We start from the raw sequence: 25,916 nt of genomic DNA, 5'->3' as shown, positions 1-25,916 counted from the left end.
AGAATTTCATATGATTGTACCAAGATTAAACTTTGATTGCTGTTATAGGCATGTACTGCTTAAATGGTTATTGGATATGGTCTTAGGCAAACTATAGTCGTTCAATGCAGTTGGTGGTTACTTTGGGATGCTGGGAAGAACTTTTGCTCGCAGATGCAATCATTACACTATGATAATCGTCACGGTAAAAAACATATTGTCGTTATAGTAAATGATTGTTGGACTGCTTTAGTAAAAACTTTGTGAAATCTTAAAAATATATAAAAAAAACTACAAATGTTGCTTTGTTCTGGTGAACTTCCAAGCATTAGTTATAGTTTTTTCCTTTTCTGGTTGGAACTCTTAAGATTATATCAAACATTGTCAGAATTTTAGAAAGGAAAACATTAAAAGTTGCTGGTGGTGGTATTGATGCTGGAGCGATGGTGGTAGGGTAGTGAATAGTAGTACTTTATTTAGCTAACATTATTTTTGTTGATCATTAAAACAAGACTGCAGCAAAGTTGGTCTGATAAGAAACCATCATTTGTTCCAGGAAAAGAATGTCTTAAATCAATGGAACAATTAAACTAGATGGCCAAACAAAATGTGGAACACATATTGGAGATGATATACATAGATTTTCAGAATGTAGCTGGGGTGTTTCATTGGAACTACAAATCTCTGAAAACCAGAAGTTATGCTGTACCACGAACGCTGAAGCGACTCTGTCCTCTGCTGAACCTCAAGTCTTTCCCTTGCAAGGTTCCACTTTTAATTAGTCTCAAGCTGAGGTTGTTGAAAAGGGCCCTCGAGTATTGCCTTGATGCTTTCCGCCAATCAGTGCCCGACTTCATCATTGTTGCAAACTCTTCATAACTTATGCGCCCATCCTGGCATAAACATTGATTAGTATCACTGTTTAAAGAAAATTGAAGATACTTAAGCATGTCCTGTCAATCAATTAAAACGAATTGACACATGCTTAATCATGCATCTATGAGTGGGCAACTGTATTGTTGCCTATATGAGAATACACTTAAATTAAGGAGTATGTTTATTACTTGGAAAAAAAGGAAAATATCCATGTGGGTTTGTCACTTTCAATATGTGCACAGACTACAGCAGTTTTGCTGCTGTTAACCAGTCCTTTATACTGAAACAGTTATTTCTTTATGAAACTGAGGGTATTCTCATATAGGCAACAATGGTGAATGCCCAGTTGATATTTACATTTGCCAAGAACCAAATATCTTGAAGACCTGAAGTATGTTGATCATTGAACTGCATTAATTCATATCAATAGAAATCGTAGTTGAAAAAGGCAGATGAAAAATAAAATACTTATGGCAATTATTGACACGATCTTAAAAAGTCGTGACAATATGTTTGAAGATGATCATATCAACTTTAAAAAAAACTATCATGTATAGATATTACAAGCGATGGCACATCATCATTATGCTATGAGATTGTGTGTTTTTATTGTGACAATGAAAAGATATTGAGCTGTAATAATGGTTACCTTGTCTGTATCAACATCACGTATGATGTCACGAATGACCTCGTCATAGTTGGAGCCAATCGAATCCTCCTTGAGAGCATCTCTTAGTTCATCGATTTCTATGTAGCCACTCTGATTCTTGTCAAAATAAGTGAATGCAGAAGCAAGATGCTCTTCACCGCCAATCCTTTTCAGGTGAAGTGACACGGTCACAAATTCACCATAATCTAGGGTTCCATTTCCATCGACATCGGCCTGTCAAGAAGTAGGAAGGGTTTCTTGTTAGAACAATAAAAGGAACTTATTACAGTTGGTTACAGATTATGGACTTCCATTGGTTTGTATGTGCCTCTTCTCATATAGAATGGCCATTGCTAAACCAAGTCATCATGAATCGTCAGCCGTCTATTTTTTTCACCATCTTGAAGATTGAATGCCATGACATAGGGTTGGGGATTGAACCAGTTATCATGGAAGATTAACTATGTCAAATATATCTGTAGTCACAGCCAACGTTTGGTGGCTGACATACGATATCATAGTTGAAAACCGTAATGGTTGTGTGTTCGTAAAGCGTAGATGCAGATTGCTTAGGTGCGAACAGTGTACAAAAAAACATTAGAAAACCGAACACTTCATGACCATCCCCCAAAACCCCTTTAGTAGGTACTTTTTTTTGCATGCCGTGGGTTCTCCAGATCCAATAGTGCTACCATGTCGGCCTGCAATCCATGTGTAATGTGTAGGCAGCTACACCGTCTCTCTCTCTCTCTCTCTCTCTCTCTCTCTCTCTCTCTATATATATATATATATATATATATATATATATATATATATATATATATATATATATATATATATAGTGAAATGGGTTTGTGCTAAACTCATTTGGTGCTAAATCAGAGCTAAAGCATGCTGACTGTCCATCTCACATTGATGGATCAGCAAAAAAAAAAATCTCATCGAAAATCCTTTACTGGTGCACTAAAAGTGCCAGTAATGGTCCCACTAAAGGTCTGAGACCTTTATTGGCGCTTGTCTGGGACCTTTACTGACATTTTTAGTGCGCCACTAAAGACCTTTTTCAAAAATACGCTCAGCTTTTAGTGGCATACTAAAAGCGTCAATAAAGCTCTCAGACCTTTAGTGAGACTTTTACTGGTGCTTTTAGTGTGCCACTAAAGGTCTTTTTGCTCAAAAATCACATTTTTGATGCAATTTTGTGTTTTTTGCATGTTGACCATCCATCATCACGTGAATAGTCAGCACACTTTAGCTCCAATTTAGCACCATTGTGGTTAGCACAAACCCATCACTTTCTATATATATACTAAAATATGTTAACTAAAAATATGTGAACTAGAGTATGAACCGAGATTTTTATGAGTTTTTTCTTAAATTTCACCATACATAATGTGATCTAGATGCTTGGTTTTATAGAAACAAACTCTTGGATCATCCGAGTATGATAAGAAGGATCTTTTAAGGCTTGAAAATCAATGGCTCAATTTTTTTGTAAATATTCAAGCATCAAAAAATCTCATTTTTATCGAAAATACATGATCCAATAGTTGATTCCTAACAGCCTACCGTTCTTTTAAAGGGTTTTTTCATGTTTTCCTTAAATCTATGGTACATATGTGTTCTACATGCTTGATTTTATAGGAAACAACTCTTGAATTGTTTTATTCCAACACACTAGTAAGTTTTTATAAGGTTTAAAATGGATGGTATGAAATTTTCATAAATATTAAGGCTTAGAAAATCATGTTTCTTGTAAAAAAAAATCATGTCTCTTGTTTATATGGATCCAACTACCAAATGTTGGATCATATTGCATAGATGTGTTTAGCATGATTTAATTACCATGTTAAACATGTAATCATTTTTTATATATCATGAGATTCAATTTTTTGTGTAATTAAAAATGAACTCACAATTTATGAATCAGAGGATGGTTAACATATAGCCTAAAATATCATGTTGGAGCCAAATTTAGCTCCTATATAAAAAGTAATAAATAGATCATGCTAAATATGATCCAAAGGTTTGCTTTGCCTTTGCATTAGACCTGTGTAAATCAAGTGTATACCACCATAAGTTATATATATATATATATATATATATATATATATATATATATATATATATATATTGGAGAGTAGGTGCCTAGCATGAGCGAACAGAGTTTTCAGGATGTTTTTTACAAAATTTACTCTGCATATGTGTTCAACATAGTCATTTTGATAGAGAACAACACTTATATCATGTTTTTTTATATAAAAACATGAAATTTTAAAACTTGGATATTTATAAAAAATTTAAACAGTCAATTTTCAAACTTTATAAAAACCTACCCATGTGTTGCAATCCGATGATCCAAGAGTCAATTCCTGTAAAATCAAGCATGTAGAAAACATCTATATATGTGTACCAGTGTTGTGAAAAGCGTTGAGGCGTAGCAAGGTGCTCCACCAAAAACCGAGGTGAGGCGTAAGCCTCGAGGCATAATGCGTAAGCCTAAAAAAAACTTGAAAACTTAAAAAATATTATAAAAAATATTTAAAAATACAAATAAATAAAGAAATGCTTTATTGATTAAATAACAATTAATAAGAAATAGAAAATCTCAAATAAATACTAAAAAATATGAGATTAACATATAAAAGTAACTAAAAACTGATTACATAACTAGAAAATATATGAGAATAACCAAAAAAAGTTAAAATATACTAATAAATTGATTACATAACTAAAATAACTGAAAAATATATGAGATTAACCAACAAAAGTTACAATATATGAGATTATTCTAAAAAATATGAGATTAACATATAAAAGTAACTAAAAAACTGATTACATAACTGGAAAATATATGAGATTAATCAACAAAAGTTATAATATATTAAGAAACTGATGAGTTGTGGAGCCTGATTTAGAGTTTTTTCCCTTACAGAAGAGGGGAGGGGGGGGGGGGGGGGGGGGGGTTATAGGGGGCCAGCGCCCCCCCCCCCCCCCCCCCCCCCCGAAGATTTTTTTTTTCTTGGGCTTATGTTTGGGACCCGGTTTCTTATGGATCAGACCCGATTTGTTTAGGTTTAGGGTTGTCGCCCTTGCCTAAGAAAAACTAATTACATAACTGAAATAACTGAAAAATATGAGATTAACCAACAAAAGTTAAAATATACTAAAAACCCGATACTCGTTTATAATAGAACAACATAGAAAGACAAACTCTTCTCTATTAATTATTTTATTTGGCAATAACAGGAAAATGAGAAACTATCCTCAATGGTAAGATGAAGAGCACTCGTGCAACTTTATACTACAAACAATGACTCAGGTCAAAGCTATAGCAGCAGCTTCTCCATGGCTAATTAAGAAAAAAAAGAGATTTAAAAGGAAAAAAACTGGTTTGGTTTGGAGCTCTTGTGAAAATGTCCCAACAAGGTCCACTTCAGGCTCAAAACTTAATTCAAGAACTTTACCTTTCAAGTTCAATCAATCAAGTTGATTCAGGCAGGCACCTTTCACCTAGGGGTGACAATGGTTTGGGTTTGATGATAAATAAAAAGGTTAAAAAAGAATCCAGGTCAGACCCGAAGGGTCCAATTAATATATGATATGGTTTGTGAACTTTCATACCATACATGGGCCAAACCTGAGTTCCGACTGAGATCCTCAAATTTCAATGTAAAATGGATGAAAAATATAAATTTACCAAAACAAGGTGAGGCGCATACTCCTCACCTTGAGGCATGCCTCGCCCTGAGGCGTACGCCTCAAGGTGTATGAGGCGTGCGTGATCATGCATAATATTTGCATTTTATTAATCATTATTTATGCATGATCCGTGTTAAAATCGCTCTAAAAAACCCATTTTTATTGTTAGTTCTGAGAAATCGCATTGAATCAAATTTTAGCAGAAAATCGAGTTTTCAACGTTTTCTCTACGGTTTTAGTATTTTTAGATTTAGATTTTCTTAAGGGTAGTTTAGTTAGCTTAGGTTTGTATTAGCTAATTTGTAATTTTTAATTCGTTTAGGAAGTTTTCGTTTTAGACAATAAAATAGGTTTTACTAAAGTGGGTCTTTTTGAAAACTATTGAAAAGTGTGGGATTGGTTTTGAAAAATTTGCTTTACCCTAATTTAATATTATAAGTAGTCTTCTACAGCAGAAAAAAAGAGGGTCTCTCTCACTTTGGAATTGACGCAGCCCACTTGGAAGCTCTCTCTCTCTCTCTCTCTCATCTCTCTCTCCCTTCAGCCGGTTCTTCTTCCTCCATCTATTCTTCTTCTTCTCCGTCTCCCTTCCTTCTCACCGGTGGATGCTTCTCCTTCTTCCAGCACAACAAGGCAGCAGGTCGATTTCACCATGGAGAGACCACTCTTCTCTCAACCAGTCCGTAGACAGCACTAGTGGGTGTTCTTCCTTTTCTCCCCTTTTTCTTTTTACTTATTTCAGCAGAGTATCCATATGTTCATGTTTTCTTATTTACATTCATCGTTTGATTTAGTTCTGCTTATTATTTTATTCAGTGGGTCGTCATTTAGTTGTATACATTGTTTCATTTTTTTTTCAGATTAGTGTTTTTGTTAGCAATACATAGCACGGTTTATAGGCAAGTGAGATTAACGTGTTTCTTTTCTCTGTGTAGTTTTTTTTTAGTCGTTCCCTACAGTGTGTTCTAGATAATGTGTTTTACAACCTAGTGATTACAGGATTGTTTTATGCTATTAGTCGGTCTGTGCTTTACTGTCACCGTTGGTGCTTTCCAGTATATATTCTCAGCATCTAAGTTCAGCTCACTAGTTTGTTCAATCTGTGCATTTTAAGTTTTTTATATACATGTGTTTTGTTCTTTTTAGTTTGTAGTTCTTCATACGTTGGTTTTCAATCAACGTTTGTGTTTAGTTCTGTTAAAGCACCAGCAAGAGTACATTAGTGCTTTTGTAGCCATTGATTTTAGTAGTCACAGTGTTTTTTTGGTTAATTGCTTTCATTATTTAGCCTTAGTTCAGAGTCAATTAATCAGCCATGCTAAGATTGCATTAGATGTTCACGTATTTCACTGGTTAATTGCTTGTTTTGGGTACTTAATTTAGTAGGTATAGTGTTTAACATTTTAGTTCACTTGTTGCTGTTAAGTGGTTGGATGATAGATTGACATTATTAGATATCAACAATGGTAATTAATGGGTTTAGTCAATCTTAGTTAACCACTTTTATTCAGCAATAAGCACTAACTTAGCCATTATTTGTTTGGATACTTCATTAACCATGTTTGACTTCAGTAGCTATAGTTCTTTGTAATTTATTTCCATAACAGTGATTCAGTACTAGTCGTGGTCTAAATAGGGGTGTTAAATTGTTTTCGTGTTACACTTTTCGTGATTGAGTTGTGTTAAATTAGTTAAATTCTCAACAGTTGCCATCCTTTAGTTCTTGAATTTGTTTAACGTGTGTTAATAGTTACATTATTCCGTCCTTTAGTGCATAATAGCATGTTGGTGTAGTGGTTGGATTTCTGCTTTTACTAAGTTTTTAAGTGTAGATCGTGGTTAGTTTCGCCGTTCTGCTGTGTTCTTGGTTTTTGTTTTGTGTAGGCAAGCGCTTGGACGTGCCAAGGGAGCCCTCAAAGAAAGAATATACATGAGATTCACACAAGGGACAGAGGAACTACAAAAGCCTCAAGCACTAAAGACTTGTTTTTCTTCTTAGATTGGAATTTTAATTCTTTTATTTAATTCATTGGGTTTGTAATAAGGCACTTTAATTATTTGTTCAAGCCCTCTGCGTAGGACCGTACTCTCGTAGTTAATTATTTAATTAATTCTTTTTATTTTGGCAATAAAGAGTAGTTAGATTGTGTGTTTGAATATGAAGTATTTTCCGTTCCCTGAGATCGACCCGGACTCCACCACTTGTGCGAGCCGGTTTTTATATTTTTGGTGTCTGGCTTTCACTGAATTTTCATTAAAAATATTGTTTTAAAAAGGGTTTTCATAAAACTCACACCAAATTTTGGCGCCGTTGCCGGGGAACGGCGAAATACTAGTATTCACTTTATTGCCTTATGTTTGTTCTCGTATTTATAGGTTGTTAGTTTAATTCAGTTCTTTAATTAGGATTGTTTAGTTTGTTTCTCGCATTTAGGCTTAGAACCACGTGTGTGCATACCATAGAGACAAGCTTACTTTTCTGCACAGCTCACCCATTAGGATCCCCTTAGAAGTGACTGTGTACGATTGGTACCGTGCACATAGATTTCATTTTCGTAAATTCTCTATTGAGTGCAACTGCGTGGTTCTTGTTTATTTCTTGTTTTCAGTAATTGTTTTGTTACTCGCTTTGTGGTTTGTGTGGTTTGGCCGCTAGCGCGTTAGTTAGGTAGAAAAACCCAATTTAGGACGGTTGCTGCACCGGTCTACCCTTTGGTGCATGCACGGGCGACGTTCGCTTGAACCTGAGCTTGCCGAATTTGTTGAGGATCCCGAATCTTTCTTTAGGAGAGCCCATCAAGCCAGCCCCATGGCTGAAGATCAGCAGTTGATCCGTCCTCTTAGGGAGTACTTTATGCCCAACACATACACTCCTGCCTCCTGCATCACAAGACCTGATGTGGGAGCGAACCATTTTGAAATCAAGGCCAGTGTCATCCAGATGTTACCCTCTTTTTATGGCCTTAGCAACGAAGACCCATACCGTCATCTCGACGAATTTCTCGAGATCTGCTCTACGGTGCGAATCAACAATTTTGGAGATGACGCGTTAAGGTTGACGTTATTCCCCTTCTCCCTTAAGGATAAAGCCAAGCATTGGCTGAAGGCCCTCGATACAGTTCAAATTACCACTTGGGAACATATGCAAAGGGAGTTTTTAAAGAAATACTTCTCAATTGGTAAGACGAACCAGTATCGAAAAGCCATCACTAGCTTTTCACAGATCGAGGGAGAAATGTTTCATGAAACGTGGGAGAGGATGAAAGATCTTCTTCGCAAGTGTCCCCACCACCAGGTGCCCCGCTGGCAACTGGTGCAATATTTTTATGATGGTCTCACTGAGAAGAACCGTCAAATGGTTGACGCTGCCTGTGGGGGCACTTTTATGCTTAAAAGTGAAGATGAAGCATGGGCCCTTTTTGAGACCTTAAGCGAGAACTCCATGCACCATGCTTCTGCTTCACGATCTGAGAGGGCCACACCTGTGCAAGATGGCGCGAAGAAGGCTGGTATATTCGAGATAGGGACGCACCTTGAGTTGCAAAACAAGGTCGACCAACTGTCTCAGAAATTAGATCAGTTGTTGGCGGGTCCTTCTCCAGTCCTACAGGTGTGTGCGTTGTGTGCTAGCCCTGCACACCATGTTGCTGATTGCCCCGTTGCACCACAGTACCCTGAGTTTGTCCAGGAACAAGCTCAGATGGCGCAGAGTTTCGCTAGGCCCGCACCCAATCCATATTCCAGTACATATAACCCGGGCTGGCGGAACCATCCCAATTTTTCATGGAGAAATCCACAAACCCAACCTCCCAACCCGTCCCAAAGCCAACCCAGGCAAGGCGGTTATGCGCCTGGATTTCAGAGAAACAGCTACCCTTCAGCTCAGCCGACTTATAGTCAACCTCAGTCCCAGGAGCCTTCGTCCAGCCAGTCTTTTGAGGACAAGATGTTGCAAGCCTTCTCAGATATCAAGGCCAATCTGAGCTCCCATACACATTCTATTGCGAAGCTTGAGACGCAAATGGGACAACTCGCTGAAGCGCTTAGCAGGCGGAGTGAGGGAGCTTTACCTAGCCAACCGGTGGTGAACCCTAGGGGTAAGGAGCCGATGCATGGCTTGCATATGACAGATGCCCATCAAGAGCAGGCTCAAGCAGTAATCACCCTCAGGAATGGGAAGCAATACCAAGCGAGGGAGGCTGCAGAAGAAAGAGAGAGAACGAGTGAGAAGCAGCCTGTCCCTACCGTCCCACCTCAGGAAAGCGAGAGGGCTCTACCATCTGAGTCTTCAAAGTCCTATACTCCCAAAGCCCCCTTTCCTGAGGCGTTAGAGAGGCCGAAGTCATTAGGCAAACATGGAGTGAATATGCAGGAGATGCTTGAGATATTCAAGCATGTTCAGATAAACCTCCCCTTGCTTGATGCCATTCAGCAAGTCCCTGCATACGCAAAGTTTCTAAAGGAGCTTTGTACGCAGAAAAGAAAGTTGAAGTCACAAGTGCCGAAGAAGATATACTTGACTGAGCAGGTGAGTGCGGTGTTGCAGCACCAAACCCCACCAAAGCTTAAGGACCCAGGGACTCCTATTATTTCGTGTCATAGGAGACATCACTATCGAGCGTGCATTGCTCGACCTTGGGGCAAGTGTCAATATCTTGCTGGGTTTCTTTTATGACAAATTTGGATTAAAGGAGATGAAGCCAACACCTATGACCCTGCAGCTTGCAGATAGATCAATCAAGGTCCCGCGAGGGATTTTGGAAGATGTGTTAGTCAAGGTAGAGGACTTCTACTTCCCTGTCGACTTCATCATTTTAGATATGGAGGGAGTTAATGATATGCGACAGACCCCCATTATTCTTGGACGCCCCTTTCTGGCCACTGCCAATGCGTGCATTAATTGCCGCACAGGTGCGATGGATGTCTCATTTGGCAACAGGAAGATGAGGCTTAACATTTTTCATGCGGCGATGGGACCTACCGGCGATGAGGCTTCTTTCGAGGTCGACTTCATTCAGGACCTGGTAGAAGCAGAGCATACCTGGTTATTGAGTGATCCACCTCAGGAGGAGGTTGATGAATCACTCAAAGAAGATGGCCATGGGTCGATAGAGAGTCAGACAAGTGATCTGAGTTGGACCTGGCACTTCGAGCCGCTTCCTGAATTGGCAGAAAAGCCAGCCCGACCATCCATAGAGAGTCTGCCTGAGCTTGAGTTGAAGCCCTTACCGGCCTCACTCAAGTATGCCTTCCTAGGCAAGGATCAGACTCTCCCCGTCATTATTTCCGCAGACCTGACTGAAACACAGGAGTGTCAGCTTTTACAGGTCTTGCACGAGCATAAAGAGGCGATTGGATGGTCGGTGGCAGATTTGAAGGGGACAGATCCCTCCTTTTGCATGCATCGGATTATCATGGATGAGGGGGCTAAACCCTCAAGAGAGGCACAAAGGAGACTAAATCCCCATATGAAGGAGGTGGTAAAGAAGGAGGTAGTCAAATGGTTGGATGCAGGGATCATTTATCCCATCTCCGACAGTCAGTGGGTGAGCCCTACCCAGGTTGTCCCCAAGAAGTCTGGGCTCACTGTAGAGACGAATGAAAAAGGAGAAAGTGTCCCCATGAGGACTACCACGGGATGGCGAGTATGCATAGATTATAGAAAGTTGAACAGTGCAACCAGAAAGGATCACTTCCCTCTGCCGTTCATCGACCAGATCTTGGAGAAACTCGCGGGCCAGCAGTATTTTTGTTTCCTGGATGGTTATTCAGGATACAACCAGGTGGCCGTTCATCCCGAGGACCAGGAGAAAACGACGTTCACCTGTCCTTATGGCACTTTCGCTTATAGGAGAATGCCGTTCGGGCTCTGTAATGCCCCGGCTACATTTCAGCGGTGCATGATGGCGATCTTCTCACATATGATGGATGATGTCCTGGAGATTTTCATGGACGATTTCTCGGTCTATGGCTCTTCATTTGACGATTGTCTCCAAAAGTTATCTCATGTGCTTCAACGTTGTAGGGCGACAAATCTGATTCTTAGTTGGGAAAAGAGTCATTTCATGGTGAGACAAGGGATTGTTCTTGGACATATTGTGTCTGAGAAAGGAATCGAGGTTGATAAGGCCAAAGTAGAGACCATTGATAGATTAGCTCCACCGACCTCTGTGCGGCAGGTGCGATCATTTCTAGGGCATGCAGGTTTTTATAGAAGGTTCATTAAGGACTTTAGCCAGATTTCTCGACCGTTGTGCAACCTGCTAACGAAAGATCAGTCGTTTGTGTTTGATGACGCCTGTCTGAAGGCATTCTTGGCCCTGAAGGAAGCTCTGACTACTGCTCCTATTCTTCGATCTCCTAAGTGGTCAGTGCCATTTGAGATTATGTGTGACGCGTCAGATTACGCGGTTGGAGCGATTCTCGGTCAGAGGATTGAGCGGCGATCTCATGTGATTTATTATGCTAGTAGGACTCTCTCTGATGCGCAAATGCATTATACCACCACAGAGAAGGAATTACTAGCCGTAGTTTTTGCTCTTGAGAAGTTTCGATCATATTTGTTAGGCTCCAAGGTCATCATTTACTCAGATCATGCAGCATTGCGATATTTGATGAGTAAAAAGGATGCCAAACCGCGTCTCATTCGATGGATCCTTCTGTTACAAGAATTTGATCTCGAGATTCGAGATAAGAGTGGATGTGAGAATCTTGTAGCAGATCATTTATCCAGACTGACAGTGGAGACATCCACTGATCAGGGGCAGATTGATGATTCATTTCCGGATGAGCAGCTCTTTCATGTCAAGCGTTTGCCTTGGTTCGCGCATATCATCAACTTTTTGGTGACTGAAGAGTACCCTTCGCACTGGAACCGCAATGAGAGAGATCAATTTTTCTCGCAGGTAAAGCACTATTTTTGGGAGGAACCAGAATTGTTTCGATTATGCCTGGATCAGATGATTCGGAGGTGTGTTCCTGAGGAGGAGTATGACTCCATTCTATCATTCTGTCATTCCTTGGCTTGTGGAGGTCATTTTTCTAGTCGAAAGACAGCCGCAAAGGTCCTCCAGTCAGGATTTTGGTGGCCGACATTGCATAGAGATGCTCACGATTTTTGTAGGAGGTGCTTGCGCTGTCAGCAGACGGGACGCATCGCCAAGCGTGATATGATGCCCCTCCTTCCTATTTTGATTGTTGAGATTTTTGATGTGTGGGGCATTGATTTTATGGGTCCTTTCCCGCCTTCGTTCGGATTTATTTATATTCTAGTGGCGGTTGATTATGTCTCCAAATGGGTCGAGGCCGTGGCCACCCGAACCAATGATCATAAGGAGGTGCTCCAATTTATCAAGCATAACATTTTTAGTCGGTTCGGAGTCCCTAGAGCGATCATTAGTGATGGTGGTACGCACTTTCGTAATGTACAAGTAGCTTCCTTACTTAGGAAATACTCGGTACATCATCGGATTGCCACACCCTACCACCCACAGACTAGTGGCCAAGTCGAGGTCTCCAATAGGGAGATCAAGCGGATTCTTGAAAAAACAGTCCGGCCAGACCGCAAGGACTGGTCTCAGTGCCTTGATGATGCCCTTTGGGCCTATAGGACTGCTTTCAAGACTCCGATTGGCATGTCCCCATACCGATTGGTTTTTGGGAAACCATGCCACCTTCCTGTTGAATTGGAGCATAGGGCATATTGGGCTATCAAGAAGTTCAATTTTGATATGGCCCAAGCTGGCGCTGAGAGGAAGTTGCAGTTGAGTGAGCTTGAGGAGTTGCGCAATGAAGCCTACGAGAGTGCCAAAATATACAAGGCTCGAACCAAGCATTTCCATGATCAACATATTGTGAGGAAGCAGTTCGAGCCCGGTCAAAAGGTGTGGCTTTATCATTCACGTCTCCATCTTTTTCCAGGGAAGCTGAAGTCCAGATGGGATGGACCATTCATAGTCCATAGAGTTTTTCCACATGGAGCGGTAGATCTTTTGGACCCTCGAACGGGTAGCATTTTCAAAGTTAATGGGCAGCGACTGAAGCCATACATTTCTGATATGGTGGTGCAGCAAGACATTGAGGCTATTAACCTCGTGGATGCATGAGGGGGAGCACAGGTTTGTATGTTGTATTTTTAGTAGGATCTAGTAAATATCATAGATGGTTTTTCGTTATTTTGCTTTGATTTCTTGTATCTCATGAGTATATTGTTAGATCAGGTAACCATTCTTGTGCATTCGTAGGACATGCATTTATATGTCAGGTGACTTCTACTCTTTTCTCCCGATTATCTTGTTTTCATATGCAGTCCCTTAGTTTCATATAAGCATGGGGGAGTGCCACTGAGGACAGTGTCATTCAAGCATGGGGGAGGGTGTAGTTTGCAAACCTAAACTTTTCATGTCTTTGTACTTGCATTTTTTTTGTCAACTCATTAAAATTAGGCTTTTAGGGAATGAGTTTGAACTTATATGACTGCTTTGCAACATCAAATGTTTTTAGAGAATTTTTAAGCCCCACGAAAAACTTTTTCTAACACGAATCTAGAAAACCATGGTTATTTATGTGGATTTCAAAGAAATGATTATAGAAGCATGTTAGAGTTTATTTTGAATCACAAGTATGGATATGCACAGTTTTATTTTTTGAAAAACTAAGCAAATGAACAATATTGCATTTAAGAGCTCAAAAAGTGAAACGAGCATACGTTTAGTTGTTTGATATCTTCGTACTCCCTAGTAGCTGGGCTTAGACACAAGTTGAAGTGTTTGAGTCCAGGGTGAAAAGGATAACGAAAGAAGTCAATTCTTTGTCTACGTTGATATCTGTGGCCTATTTTGTTCGAGCAAGTAGAGCCTGAGGGGTGTTTACACCTGGTGCCCTAAAGCCATCTGGTTTGGGAGTCATCGGCCTGAAAGCTCGTTACATGGACTTTATAGAGAGCCTAATAGATACTGACATTGCACATGACAGAGAAGTAGACTATACGTAAACTATAGAAAATTGAAGGTCTAGTGACTCGAGCAATTAAGTCTGAGGGATACTTTGTATCTGGTGCCCTAAGGTCGTCTGGCCTGGGAGTCACTGACCCAAAGCTCGCTACACGGGTCACAAAAACTGGAAATTGGGTATAGTGCTCGGGGGAACCAAAAAAAAAAAAAAAAGAGCGTAAAAGAGAAAAAGTCCATTGCTTAAAAGCAAATATTGAGAAAACCTGTGCAGAACACATATGAGTGAGGATAAGTAAATAATGATATGTATGTATTTGAATTTCTGAGGATGAAACATAAATGATTATGCTATTTAGAAAAGTGAAAGAAAATATTTTATTCTGTGGTGGCAAGTAGAAGACTCTAATCCTGTTTTGATGTTGCAATGGCATGAAATATTTGTGGAAACGGACTCCTTAACTGCCTAATGCTTTGTGTTTTAAAATTCTTATACATACTTGACACAGATGTTTGTGGGTAGCATCACTGCAAACCCTCACGAGACCTTACTCGTCCACTGGGGTAACTCAGGGGTTGAAAGGGCTTGTTGCATATGCTAAATGCAACCGTGATTCCTACGAAAGTGAGTTAGGTTTTTATTGTGTCTAGTTTAGTATTTTTGCTTTTGCTTCAGTTTGCTTGAGGACTAGCAAACGATAAGCATGGGGGTATTTGATCATGCATAATATTTGCATTTTATTAATCATTATTTATGCATGATCCGTGTTAAAATCGCTCTAAAAAACCCATTTTTATTGTTAGTTCTGAGAAATCGCATTGAATCAAATTTTAGCAGAAAATCGAGTTTTCAACATTTTCTCTACGGTTTTAGTATTTTTAGATTTAGATTTTCTTAAGGGTAGTTTAGTTAGCTTAGGTTTGTATTAGCTAATTTGTAATTTTTAATTCGTTTAGGAAGTTTTCGTTTTAGACAATAAAATAGGTTTTACTAAAGTGGGTCTTTTTGAAAACTATTGAAAAGTGTGGGACTGGTTTTGAAAAATTTGCTTTACCCTAATTTAATATTATAAGTAGTCTTCTACAGCAGAAAAAAAGAGGGTCTCTCTCACTTTGGAATTGACGCAGCCCACTTGGAAGCTCTCTCTCTCTCTCTCTCATCTCTCTCTCCCTTCAGCCGGTTCTTCTTCCTCCATCTATTCTTCTTCTTCTCCGTCTCCCTTCCTTCTCACCGGTGGATGCTTCTCCTTCTTTCAGCACAACAAGGCAGCAGGTCGATTTCACCATGGAGAGACCACTCTTCTCTCAACCAGTCCGTAGACAGCACTAGTGGGTGTTCTTCCTTTTCTCCCCTTTTTCTTTTTACTTATTTCAGCAGAGTATCCATATGTTCATGTTTTCTTATTTACATTCATCGTTTGATTTAGTTCTGCTTATTATTTTATTCAGTGGGTCGTCATTTAGTTGTATACATTGTTTCATTTTTTTTTCAGATTAGTGTTTTTGTTAGCAATACATAGCACGGTTTATAGGCAAGTGAGATTAACGTGTTTCTTTTCTCTGTGTAGTTTTTTTTTAGTCGTTCCCTACAGTGTGTTCTAGATAATGTGTTTTACAACCTAGTGATTACAGGATTGTTTTATGCTATTAGTCGGTCTGTGCTTTACTGTCACCGTTGGTGCTTTCCAGTATATATTCTCAGCATCTAAGTTCAGCTCACTAGTTTGTTCAATCTGTGCATTTTAAGTTTTTTATATACATGTGTTTTGTTCTTTTTAGTTTGTAGTTCTTCATACGTTGGTTTTCAATCAACGTTTGTGTTTAGTTCTGTTAAAGCACCAGCAAGAGTACATTAGTGCTTTTGTAGCCATTGATTTTAGTAGTCACAGTGTTTTTTTGGTTAATTGCTTTCATTATTTAGCCTTAGTTCAGAGTCAATTAATCAGCCATGCTAAGATTGCATTAGATGTTCACGTATTTCACTGGTTAATTGCTTGTTTTGGGTACTTAATTTAGTAGGTATAGTGTTTAACATTTTAGTTCACTTGTTGCTGTTAAGTGGTTGGATGATAGATTGACATTATTAGATATCAACAATGGTAATTAATGGGTTTAGTCAATCTTAGTTAACCACTTTTATTCAGCAATAAGCACTAACTTAGCCATTATTTGTTTGGATACTTCATTAACCATGTTTGACTTCAGTAGCTATAGTTCTTTGTAATTTATTTCCATAACAGTGATTCAGTACTAGTCGTGGTCTAAATAGGGGTGTTAAATTGTTTTCGTGTTACACTTTTCGTGATTGAGTTGTGTTAAATTAGTTAAATTCTCAACAGTTGCCATCCTTTAGTTCTTGAATTTGTTTAACGTGTGTTAATAGTTACATTATTCCGTCCTTTAGTGCATAATAGCATGTTGGTGTAGTGGTTGGATTTCTGCTTTTACTAAGTTTTTAAGTGTAGATCGTGGTTAGTTTCGCCGTTCTGCTGTGTTCTTGGTTTTTGTTTTGTGTAGGCAAGCGCTTGGACGTGCCAAGGGAGCCCTCAAAGAAAGAATATACATGAGATTCACACAAGGGACAGAGGAACTACAAAAGCCTCAAGCACTAAAGACTTGTTTTTCTTCTTAGATTGGAATTTTAATTCTTTTATTTAATTCATTGGGTTTGTAATAAGGCACTTTAATTATTTGTTCAAGCCCTCTGCGTAGGACCGTACTCTCGTAGTTAATTATTTAATTAATTCTTTTTATTTTGGCAATAAAGAGTAGTTAGATTGTGTGTTTGAATATGAAGTATTTTCCGTTCCCTGATATCGACCCGGACTCCACCACTTGTGCGAGCCGGTTTTTATATTTTTGGTGTCTGGCTTTCACTGAATTTTCATTAAAAATATTGTTTTAAAAAGGGTTTTCATAAAACTCACACCAGTGCGCCTTAGGGCTTTTGCACCTTATGCTTGCGCCTCAAGGCAAAAAGCCCCTCACCTTGAGGCGCGCTTTTAATAACACTGATGTGTACTGTCCAATTTGAGAAAATGCTAAAAAAAACTTTAGAAGCTTGGTATGTTGATGGCAGGAAGAGATCAAAGTAAGCAATTACCCCCTATCAGGATCCAAATCCTGATATCATTTTCTTGTTCCTTAATGGACTTCACATATTTTAGGTTTATACTCTACTTCTACTAAAGATTCATCCAAATTCACAAATTGAATAATTAGACAAATAACTCTAGTACCACTTATTGTTTTCTTATGACCTTTTTGTTTAAACCTTCTACCAACCAAGTACTATATATATATATATATATATATATATATATATATATATATATATATATATATATATAGAGAGAGAGAGAGAGAGAGAGAGAGAGAGAGAGAGAGAGAGAGTAATGTGTTGCTTCTAGGCCATTTATTTCCCAAATTGTCCCTGACTCCTCTAAAAACCATACTTATATGTGTTTTTTGCTTATTCCAAGCTTGTAAAAGTGTTTATCATTACTTATTCACTAAAAACCATGCTTTGTGTTGAATCAATTTAATAAGAATTCTTAATTTTTAGTTAATCAAGTTTTTTTGTATAATATGAATCACTGATTTTTTTAGTGAGCCAAAAGCAGATCTAAACATAAAACATGTCTAAACTAATTCATGTTTTTCACTGATAAAACATAGAGATCACATCTATGGGTTTAGAATCTAGATTAAGCAAAAAACATATACAAGTATGTCTTTTAAAGAGGTCTAGGATGGTCTGAGAGATAAATGGCACATTATTCACACACACACACACACATATATATGAGTGCATAAGGTAATAGAAAATGATAAACAATGACACTCACAGCTTCCATCAGCATCTGAACATCTGGATCTAGAACTTGCTCTCCAATGTTATGCAAACCCACTTTCAGTTCCTCAAAAGAAAGGTTTCCCTTGTTGTTGGTATCCATCATATGAAACATCTGTTTTATGCTGGCCATTTCCTCCACAGATAAATGTTCAGCAATGACCTACACAGAGACAAAATCAAAGAGTGCACTAAGTTCTTAATAGAGTATTGGAACAGATCCAGTGATCGGGACCGAGTACTTTGCAGATGCACTCAGGCCACACATCTGAGCAATGATCGCAGTGCTTTTCTGTATTTACACAGAAAATCTGTGTGAAAGGTCATTGCATTCACAAATGATTTTCCATGTTTTGTGCGGCCTGAGTACTTTGGAATATCTTATTTTCCGTGTTTTTGTCCGGCCTGTGTACTTTGTAAAGTACTCGGGCCTATTACTGGAATATGCCTCATAGAGTATGCAGTTAGTTATGGATGTAGGAAGAAAGCTAACTCCATCTAAGAGAAAGCTTACCCTTAGAGCTCTCTTCTTAAATTTGTTCAGCACAGAGAACTGCTTAAGCCTGGCCTTAACACTTTCACCAAGTGGAATGTTTGGAGTCATTTCAGTATTCCTCAGCCAAGGATGATCTGCATTCAGCATGAACCTCAAAATTAGATGACCTCATCTTTCCCACACTTGTGTGTGAAACTGTATGACAGTCTTCAAGTATATAAATTAGAGAAGCATAAGAGAAAGGAACATGAATCAGTAGAAAAAGGAAACAAGTGTATTCTGTAAAGAAAATAATATATTTAAAGACTACGATGGTCATACAGTGTAGGAATGGGCATCTCACTAGCACATATTTACGTGTAATAATATTTCAGGAGACTTATCTTGCTGAGAACATGGTCAAGTCTGCAGATTGATATTGCTTTTGCCTCTGTTCTTTGTGATGAATAATCTATATGTCCCATGGCCAAGAGCTACTTGATGGATCAATCCATTTGCTTTGAGTACTTCTGATGTATCTAGTTCTTACTTGCATTTACATGGTTTGACTTTTTTTTTCGGTTGGCTGTGTAATTGGGTTGGATCATTTTCGCTATTGGTTTGGGTTTCTAAATAGATATGGATTCTTTCCAATATTGGCTGGCCTTTGGGTCTTGTTATTTCTTTGCATGGGCAATTTGGTCATTGATATATGGATTCTTGATGCAGGAGCGAAACCGAGCAACCCAGGATCCATTAGACCATTTTAGATTCACTTATTTAAGTTTTGGATTTTTTTTTATATTTAGTTTTTGGATCATTGTATTCCATCGATATTTTTAAGATAAGATTTGTCTTTTTAGAAAGTTATCAAAATAGGTATTTTGTTTCTTTATGGTTAAGAAACTTATGTTTATAAGTCTATGAGGGATGTAAGAGTTCAATTAGTGTTTTGAGATGAGATGACTTTCAGTTTATTTAAATTTCCAGTTATTTCTCGTATTTTCCAATTATTCAGCTTTCTTAGATAATTTTTAAATTAACCGTAGCAGTAAACATAGTTTATAGATATTTCTCGTAAATTCAGCCACGGGTTTACATCTTGGTATCATAGTAAGATGGTTGCCTCAAATTATTCACATGAACCATTCGAGGGACAGTCCTGTTGGATTCACCAATCATCTAGTGATCAACACAGAAAGCGGCACTGATTGCACAAGATGTATGGCCATCCGATTACTCAAATTGATGGCAATCAAATGGCTCAGGCATCGCATCAGTTCATAGTAGTAGCCCTAGACATCACAGAGCAACACCTACCATCACTGTGGCCTCTTTCTTATTCTTCTCTATCCCCCACCATAAGCCAGTAGCCACCCGCCGCCTACTAAAAACTGGCTGGCGACTTGCCACCAGATAGGTCTTGTCGGCAAGAGCTTTGGCCGCTGGCCATGGGCACCAAGGATCAAGGATGGTGGGTGGGTTTCAAACCTCAACCCACCATCTTCCTCCACCTCTTCGCCATCTCTCTCTCGTGTAGGTTTACATACCACATGTCGATGTCCCAACCACAACCAGTGGGTTGTCATCAACGTCCCATGGCCAATGAAAATCATGTTGGGTTAAAATGAATAACAGAAGAACCACTTATCGGCTGCGACCATGGACAATCTAAATTGTGCTTCGGTAGATACGGGTGATCGGCGTTCTTCTCAGCCAATTGACGCCCTAATTGAGCTCAGGCCAGAATGTTCAGAGGTAAGCATGACCCTTGAACCCAGAGAGAAAAATCACACACGTATGTGGCACTCATCACAGGGTCTCCTATTTATAGGGAGATCTGGTGGGATGAGTCCATAATGGACACTGGTGGTGGTCCATAATAAGTATGAATGGATAGTTATGAGACCTCATAATTATCATGTAACCCCCACCCAAGAGTCTCTCCCATATATGTCTATTGATGTGCCCATATCAATATAGGTCACATCTAGGTTGGATCTGATCCAAAATCCAGCATTCTCTCACTTGACTCATTGACATGGAAAAATACTTCATCGAGGTTTATTACTGTTATCTTGATTCGATTTCTATGTAGGTTCACATGCTATCCTGTATCACCAGAATAAATCATACGAGTCATTGATATAAACATCTCTATATGAGATATCATATTTTTATATAATATATTATTATTCATTTTAAGTGTTTAGCATATTAAGAATACCTTTATGAATATGTTAGTCTCTAACCCATTATTTTGGTCCTTTTAATATTGTTACTTTGTTATTCTCTCTTCATAAATGAAAGACACTTTATAAAGAATCAACAATACACAAAAAAATTCACAGAGAATTAATTTAGTTTCATAAATGTGATCACATATAACCATAATGTATTATTATACATCCGAAGGAAACAAATAGACCATTCATTATATATTAAGAATATAATCTTTGTGCTAGCCCTTAAGTAAAAGGATTCACAGTCCTTTCTTTCGTATCGTTTGTATAAATGCATATTAAATGATTCTCAGTCCTTTAACAACAAAGTAAATAGCATCAACTTCATTATCACAAAAGATCTTCAGTGGCCTCTCAATAGAGTCAATAATACCAAGACCTAAAATAAATTTTATTATCCATATAATCTGAGATGAAATCTTGTTTAAAGCAATAAATAAACCTAGCCTTATTGGAATTGATAAATTGAGCCTCAATAGCTCTAAAAAAATTCATTCACTATCCTGCAGTGAGGAATGACGTCTCAAATATTCTTAGTCACTCAAGATTGCAAAAGCAACATGCTAAACTTTATTTGAGCACTCCTACTTCTCATCTTGCTCTTTGAATACTCACACTTCTCATAGACAACCTTTTGATCGATTATTTTATGCTCAGTATGAATGAGAGGTTTGTCCATTCTGAAAAGTAAATCTAGGTCCATGTATCCCAAAAGGAATAACATAACTTTTTCTAAATAAATGCTTATACAAGATTCATATCGAAAAGATAAATTTGAGACCCTTTACTATTCACTTTTTCGAAGAAAAGTATAATAGAGTCATTATCGTTTTACTTTGGTGAAAATAATAATACTCTGAGTTGTTTCGTCTCCTTAATTCTCAAGGAATTGACTTTAGTTGGTAAAACTAGCAGATCATGTAACCAAAGGTAATTTGGCACTATACCTTTGGGTACGATCATGTTTCATAGGCTAGTGTACACACCTACTATTAATCCTATGTGAATTTGGAATACAATGTCTTGCCTTTAGGTAAAATCGTTGCTTCATAAAGTCACACATAATTGCAATACCAAATAATATTCTCAATACGGTTCAAGAAAGGTGATAACCAAAGTGAGTTGATCAGGATCTTTTATCGCAAATATATTCGTATTGCAAAGCATGCCCATGCAATTATTATAATGCATGTATATTCGTGATAAACTATATATTATAACATAAAAAATACAAAATCATGCTATATCTCATATGCACAAATGAAATTTTGATGAAACATAATACATATATCATGAATTCAGTCATAATTTATGCTTAAACATCGTGGATAACACAGAACAACATAAAATACATAAAATGTCATGCAAGAGTCATGAATCCATGATAAAATTATACATGAAAGCATGAGGAAAATAACAAATATATGTTATTACAGGTAATACCCAGGGTCTTAGTATTGGAACCAACCATAAAATACCCTGAACTGGTCTAAAACGGCCTTGAATCGGTCAAGAAAGACTTTGAACCAGTTCCAAAACTGTCAAACTAGTCCGAAACATGCACAAAAGCCTCTAAACCCCTAAAACTGAATGAGAAAATCCTTGTTCTTTCTTAGATACAAGAAAACAGGGTCTCCTCTTGCAAGAACCGGTGAAAAACCTTTTGAAACTAGTTAGAAAAGGCTCTAAACCAATCTCGAAATCCATCGAATCAGTCACCGAACTGGTTTTGCTCCTTAAAAGGGTCAAACAGTGCATGGATCCAGTAGACAGAATCCTATTTCGGACCTGTTCTGACCCAAAACAGTCTAGAAAATACCTAAATCAGTCTTAGGAAGCCCAAAACTAGTTTAGAAAACTCTAAAATCGATCTCAGTAACCCATGAACTGGTCTCAAAAGGACTATATCGATTCCTTGACTGATTATGTCCTTAATGGGTTAAAGGGTTTGGTTCTACACCTGATCTGATCAACCATGGATACTAACCCAATCCACCCTGAAATAGCAATGGGTCCTGGACCGTGTCTTAATGGGTCGGGCTGAAAATCTGGTCCACCTGAAACCTCCATTTGGTCTAGGTTTATGACCGGGTCCGATAGGGTCGGACGTAGATCCGGTCCACCCGGAACCCTCAATGAGTCTTGGTCCCCGACCAGGTTTCAATCCTGATCCACTCGGAACCCACTTACTGGGTTTGAGTTAAGATTGGGTTTCTCTAGGGCGGGCTTAAACCCAGTCCACCTAAAAACCCCGAAACGGGTATGGGTTCGATCGGTTGGGCATGGATCCAATCTACTCGAAACCCCTAACAGGTTCGGGTTATGGACCGAATCCTACCGGGTGAAACACGGACCCGGTCCATCCAGAACCCCGAGATGGGCCCGAACCCTGGACCGAATCCCATCGGACTGGGCGTAGACCAGATCCACCCAGTCCCACCAATGGGTCTTGGTCAGGTGCATGACTCGATCCACCTGGTCCCACCATTGGGACCAAGTCTAGATTGGTCCCGTTGAGTCAAGTGAAAACCCGATCCACCCGGAAACCCTCTAATGGGTTTTCGGGCCCGAATCAGGTGCTGACCTGATCCACTCGGTAACCCTCTAATGGGTTTCTGAGCCCGGATTGGGTCCCCATCCTGGACGGGCATCGACCCAATCCACCTAGAACCCAAGATCGATTTTGGGTTTGGTTCGGGTCCTGACCCGATCGGAATCCATTGTAGTTGCTATTGTGGAATCCCGACCCCTCCCCTCCCTGTAACCATTTTGTTTTATCAGGGTTATGTCCCCTCCCACTGTCTTTTATCGTTGGCATCCGCCATTCGCCAGCAGCTGTAGGGGCGAAAATACTAAAAATGAAGGGATTTATCCCCACTCCCTTTCCCATCTGACTTCTGCCACCTGCAATCACCTTTGATGGAAGTTCCCAAATGCCAGCAACGCTCAACCATCACCTGGAGGCCGTGACAGTGGAAAATAGCCAGAGTAGGGTTCGACCTCTCTTCATCTCCAGACACAACCGACAGTGGCTGCCTCAGCTGACCTGCCTTCAACTACTGCTATCAGGGTCATCCGCTGTCAAAGAAAACAATCTGTTGGGGCACTTGCTATGGTTGCTTGTCGTTGTTTATAGCCACAATTGTCAGCATTCTCCAGTGGTCGTCGGGGGCAGCTGACCTTAGGCAGCCATCGACAACGGCCGACCTCAGTCGGCCAATTGACACCCTTCAGAGCCCGATCCGGCCTCATGGTGGCTTCGGTGACTTGTCTAAGGTGGCAGGGGCTCCTAACAAGGGGCTCCAAAAACATAGCGGAAACTCGGCTCATCGGCACCTACGCTGGCCAGTGGAGACTTTCGCCAGCCTTAACAGAGCCATCACGGCATCTGCAACAAGCTGGCAGACGGTGTGTCAGCGTCCTACACCTCCCTCCTTACGCAGTTGATTTTAAAAAATTGAACGAGAGTCTGGTGAGAGAGATGAAAGCATCATAGAAATCAGTGAGCATGGTTAGATCCTTGACACACCCACATGTGTAGTGACAACGTGGTGTGGGCCCATAACCCAATGTTGGCTTAAAATGGATCACGAAAGAGCCACTTACCGAATGTGGCTATGCACAATCCAAATTGTGCTTCAGTGGATGTGGGTGGTGGGCGTTCTCTTCAACCAATCGATGCGCTCAATGAACCCAAGCCAAAATGTTGAGAGGTGAGCAAAACCCTTGAACCCATAGAGAAAAAGCACACACGTATGTGGCACTCATCACACCACTACGGGTCTCTTATTTATAGAAAGATCTAGTGGAGGTCTATAATAGGTTCATAATAAGTACATAATGGGCATGAATGGACAATTTGTAACCCCCCAAAACCCAAGAGCCTCTATCATATAGGTCTCTTGATGTGCCCATGTCAATATGGGTCACATCCAGGTTGCATCAGTTAGTTTTGATCTAAAATCGAACAAGTCAGACCTACTAAGACCCCTTTCAGCTCTCATCCACTCACCCATTCCCTTTCCACTTCCAATCTTACCCAAGGGTGCCCGACGAGTTTCTATGAGCAGGGATCTTGTCGGATGGTGGCCTTTATCCACCTCAGGATGGCGAGATACGTAGTCAGCGATTGATGGCCCCACTGGCTGTTGTCCCAAGCGGATGGGTGGGGGCGGGTGTCTATGAGTGGGTATCAAAACCTAACCTCCACCACAACTATCCTCAACCTATCATGGATGGGAATGGGTGTGAGCGAATTGGTTCTGCATCGGTTCGTCTCATTTAACCCATGTCCATACACTATCCCCCCATTAACCACTTTCAGGAATCAGTTTAGCCTTTCCAAACTGGTTCTCAGAGACTTCTTACACTTTTACTTGTAGGCTGGACTCAAATATGGCCTTAAGCTCTAGTTTGGACCTAAACCAACTCCAAAACCTATATAAGACAACCCACTATTACCCAAATCATTGTTCAAACCAACCGGATCCTATGCAAACTCAACCACCTACTTGTCCAAGACCTAACCTGATTTGAGATCAACAAACCCCAACCCAATCTCAATTCCATAAAAACCCAAAAACCCCAAGATTCACTTTTACCAAAGTCCAACTCCCACATAAACTTGATCAAGTTATCCAATTCCACATGTCCCAACCTTTTCTCAAAGAAAAAAAGTCCAACAAATTCTAGGATCCAAACATCCACCAAGAACTACACAATAATTGTTAGAATATTATATTTGTGTTGAATATGGTGATAAGTTGGATATTCCTAAGTTTATAGGCTGACACGACCCAAATGCATTCTTTGATTGGATTCAAGTAATGAAGTGGATCTTTGAGCAACATTAATCTTGAGGAATTAAAAAGTTTGCCTAACCACTATTGCATGACACAAGGTAGCTGGATGGTGGTGGATGAATGTGCAAGTCACTTGTGGATGCATAGGTCTAAAAGGAATGCCAGATTGGATCAAGATGAAGCAATTGATGTGGGTAAGGTTTGTGAACCAACCACCTTTACTTTTGATTCAAAACTTAACCAAAACAAGTTAGATAATACCTTGTCATAACCTAACCCAAATGAACCCTCTTTAAAACCTGTTCCAAACCCTTTCGAATGCCCAGATCTAGTTATTCTAGAATTGGATAAAAAATCTCCTAATGAATCTCAATCCAATTTATTGGATC

At 39.4% G+C, this 25,916-nt stretch overlaps 1 protein-coding gene across 1 annotated transcript in view; it reads right to left on the bottom strand.

Moving 5' to 3' along the window:
- Window positions 1-677: 677 nt before the first annotated feature.
- LOC149843119 (calcium-dependent protein kinase 7-like) overlaps window positions 678-25,916 on the bottom strand; it is a 36,766-nt gene continuing 11,527 nt past the window's right edge. Inside the window, exons 5-8 of the mRNA XM_090000836.1 lie at window positions 18,522-18,637; window positions 18,003-18,170; window positions 1,505-1,738; window positions 678-872 (exon numbers count right to left, since the gene is read on the bottom strand). Coding sequence (XP_089856962.1) covers window positions 678-872; window positions 1,505-1,738; window positions 18,003-18,170; window positions 18,522-18,637 — 713 coding nt within the window. The remainder of the gene's footprint in view (window positions 873-1,504; window positions 1,739-18,002; window positions 18,171-18,521; window positions 18,638-25,916) is intronic.

Source organism: Nuphar pumila, chromosome 3 (genome assembly GCF_984573655.1).
Source record: "Nuphar pumila chromosome 3, dmNupPumi1.hap1.1, whole genome shotgun sequence".
NCBI lineage: Eukaryota > Viridiplantae > Streptophyta > Magnoliopsida > Nymphaeales > Nymphaeaceae > Nuphar > Nuphar pumila.
The sequence above is the reverse complement of the archived record's forward strand: the minus strand, read 5'-3'. Positions and strand labels throughout refer to the sequence as shown.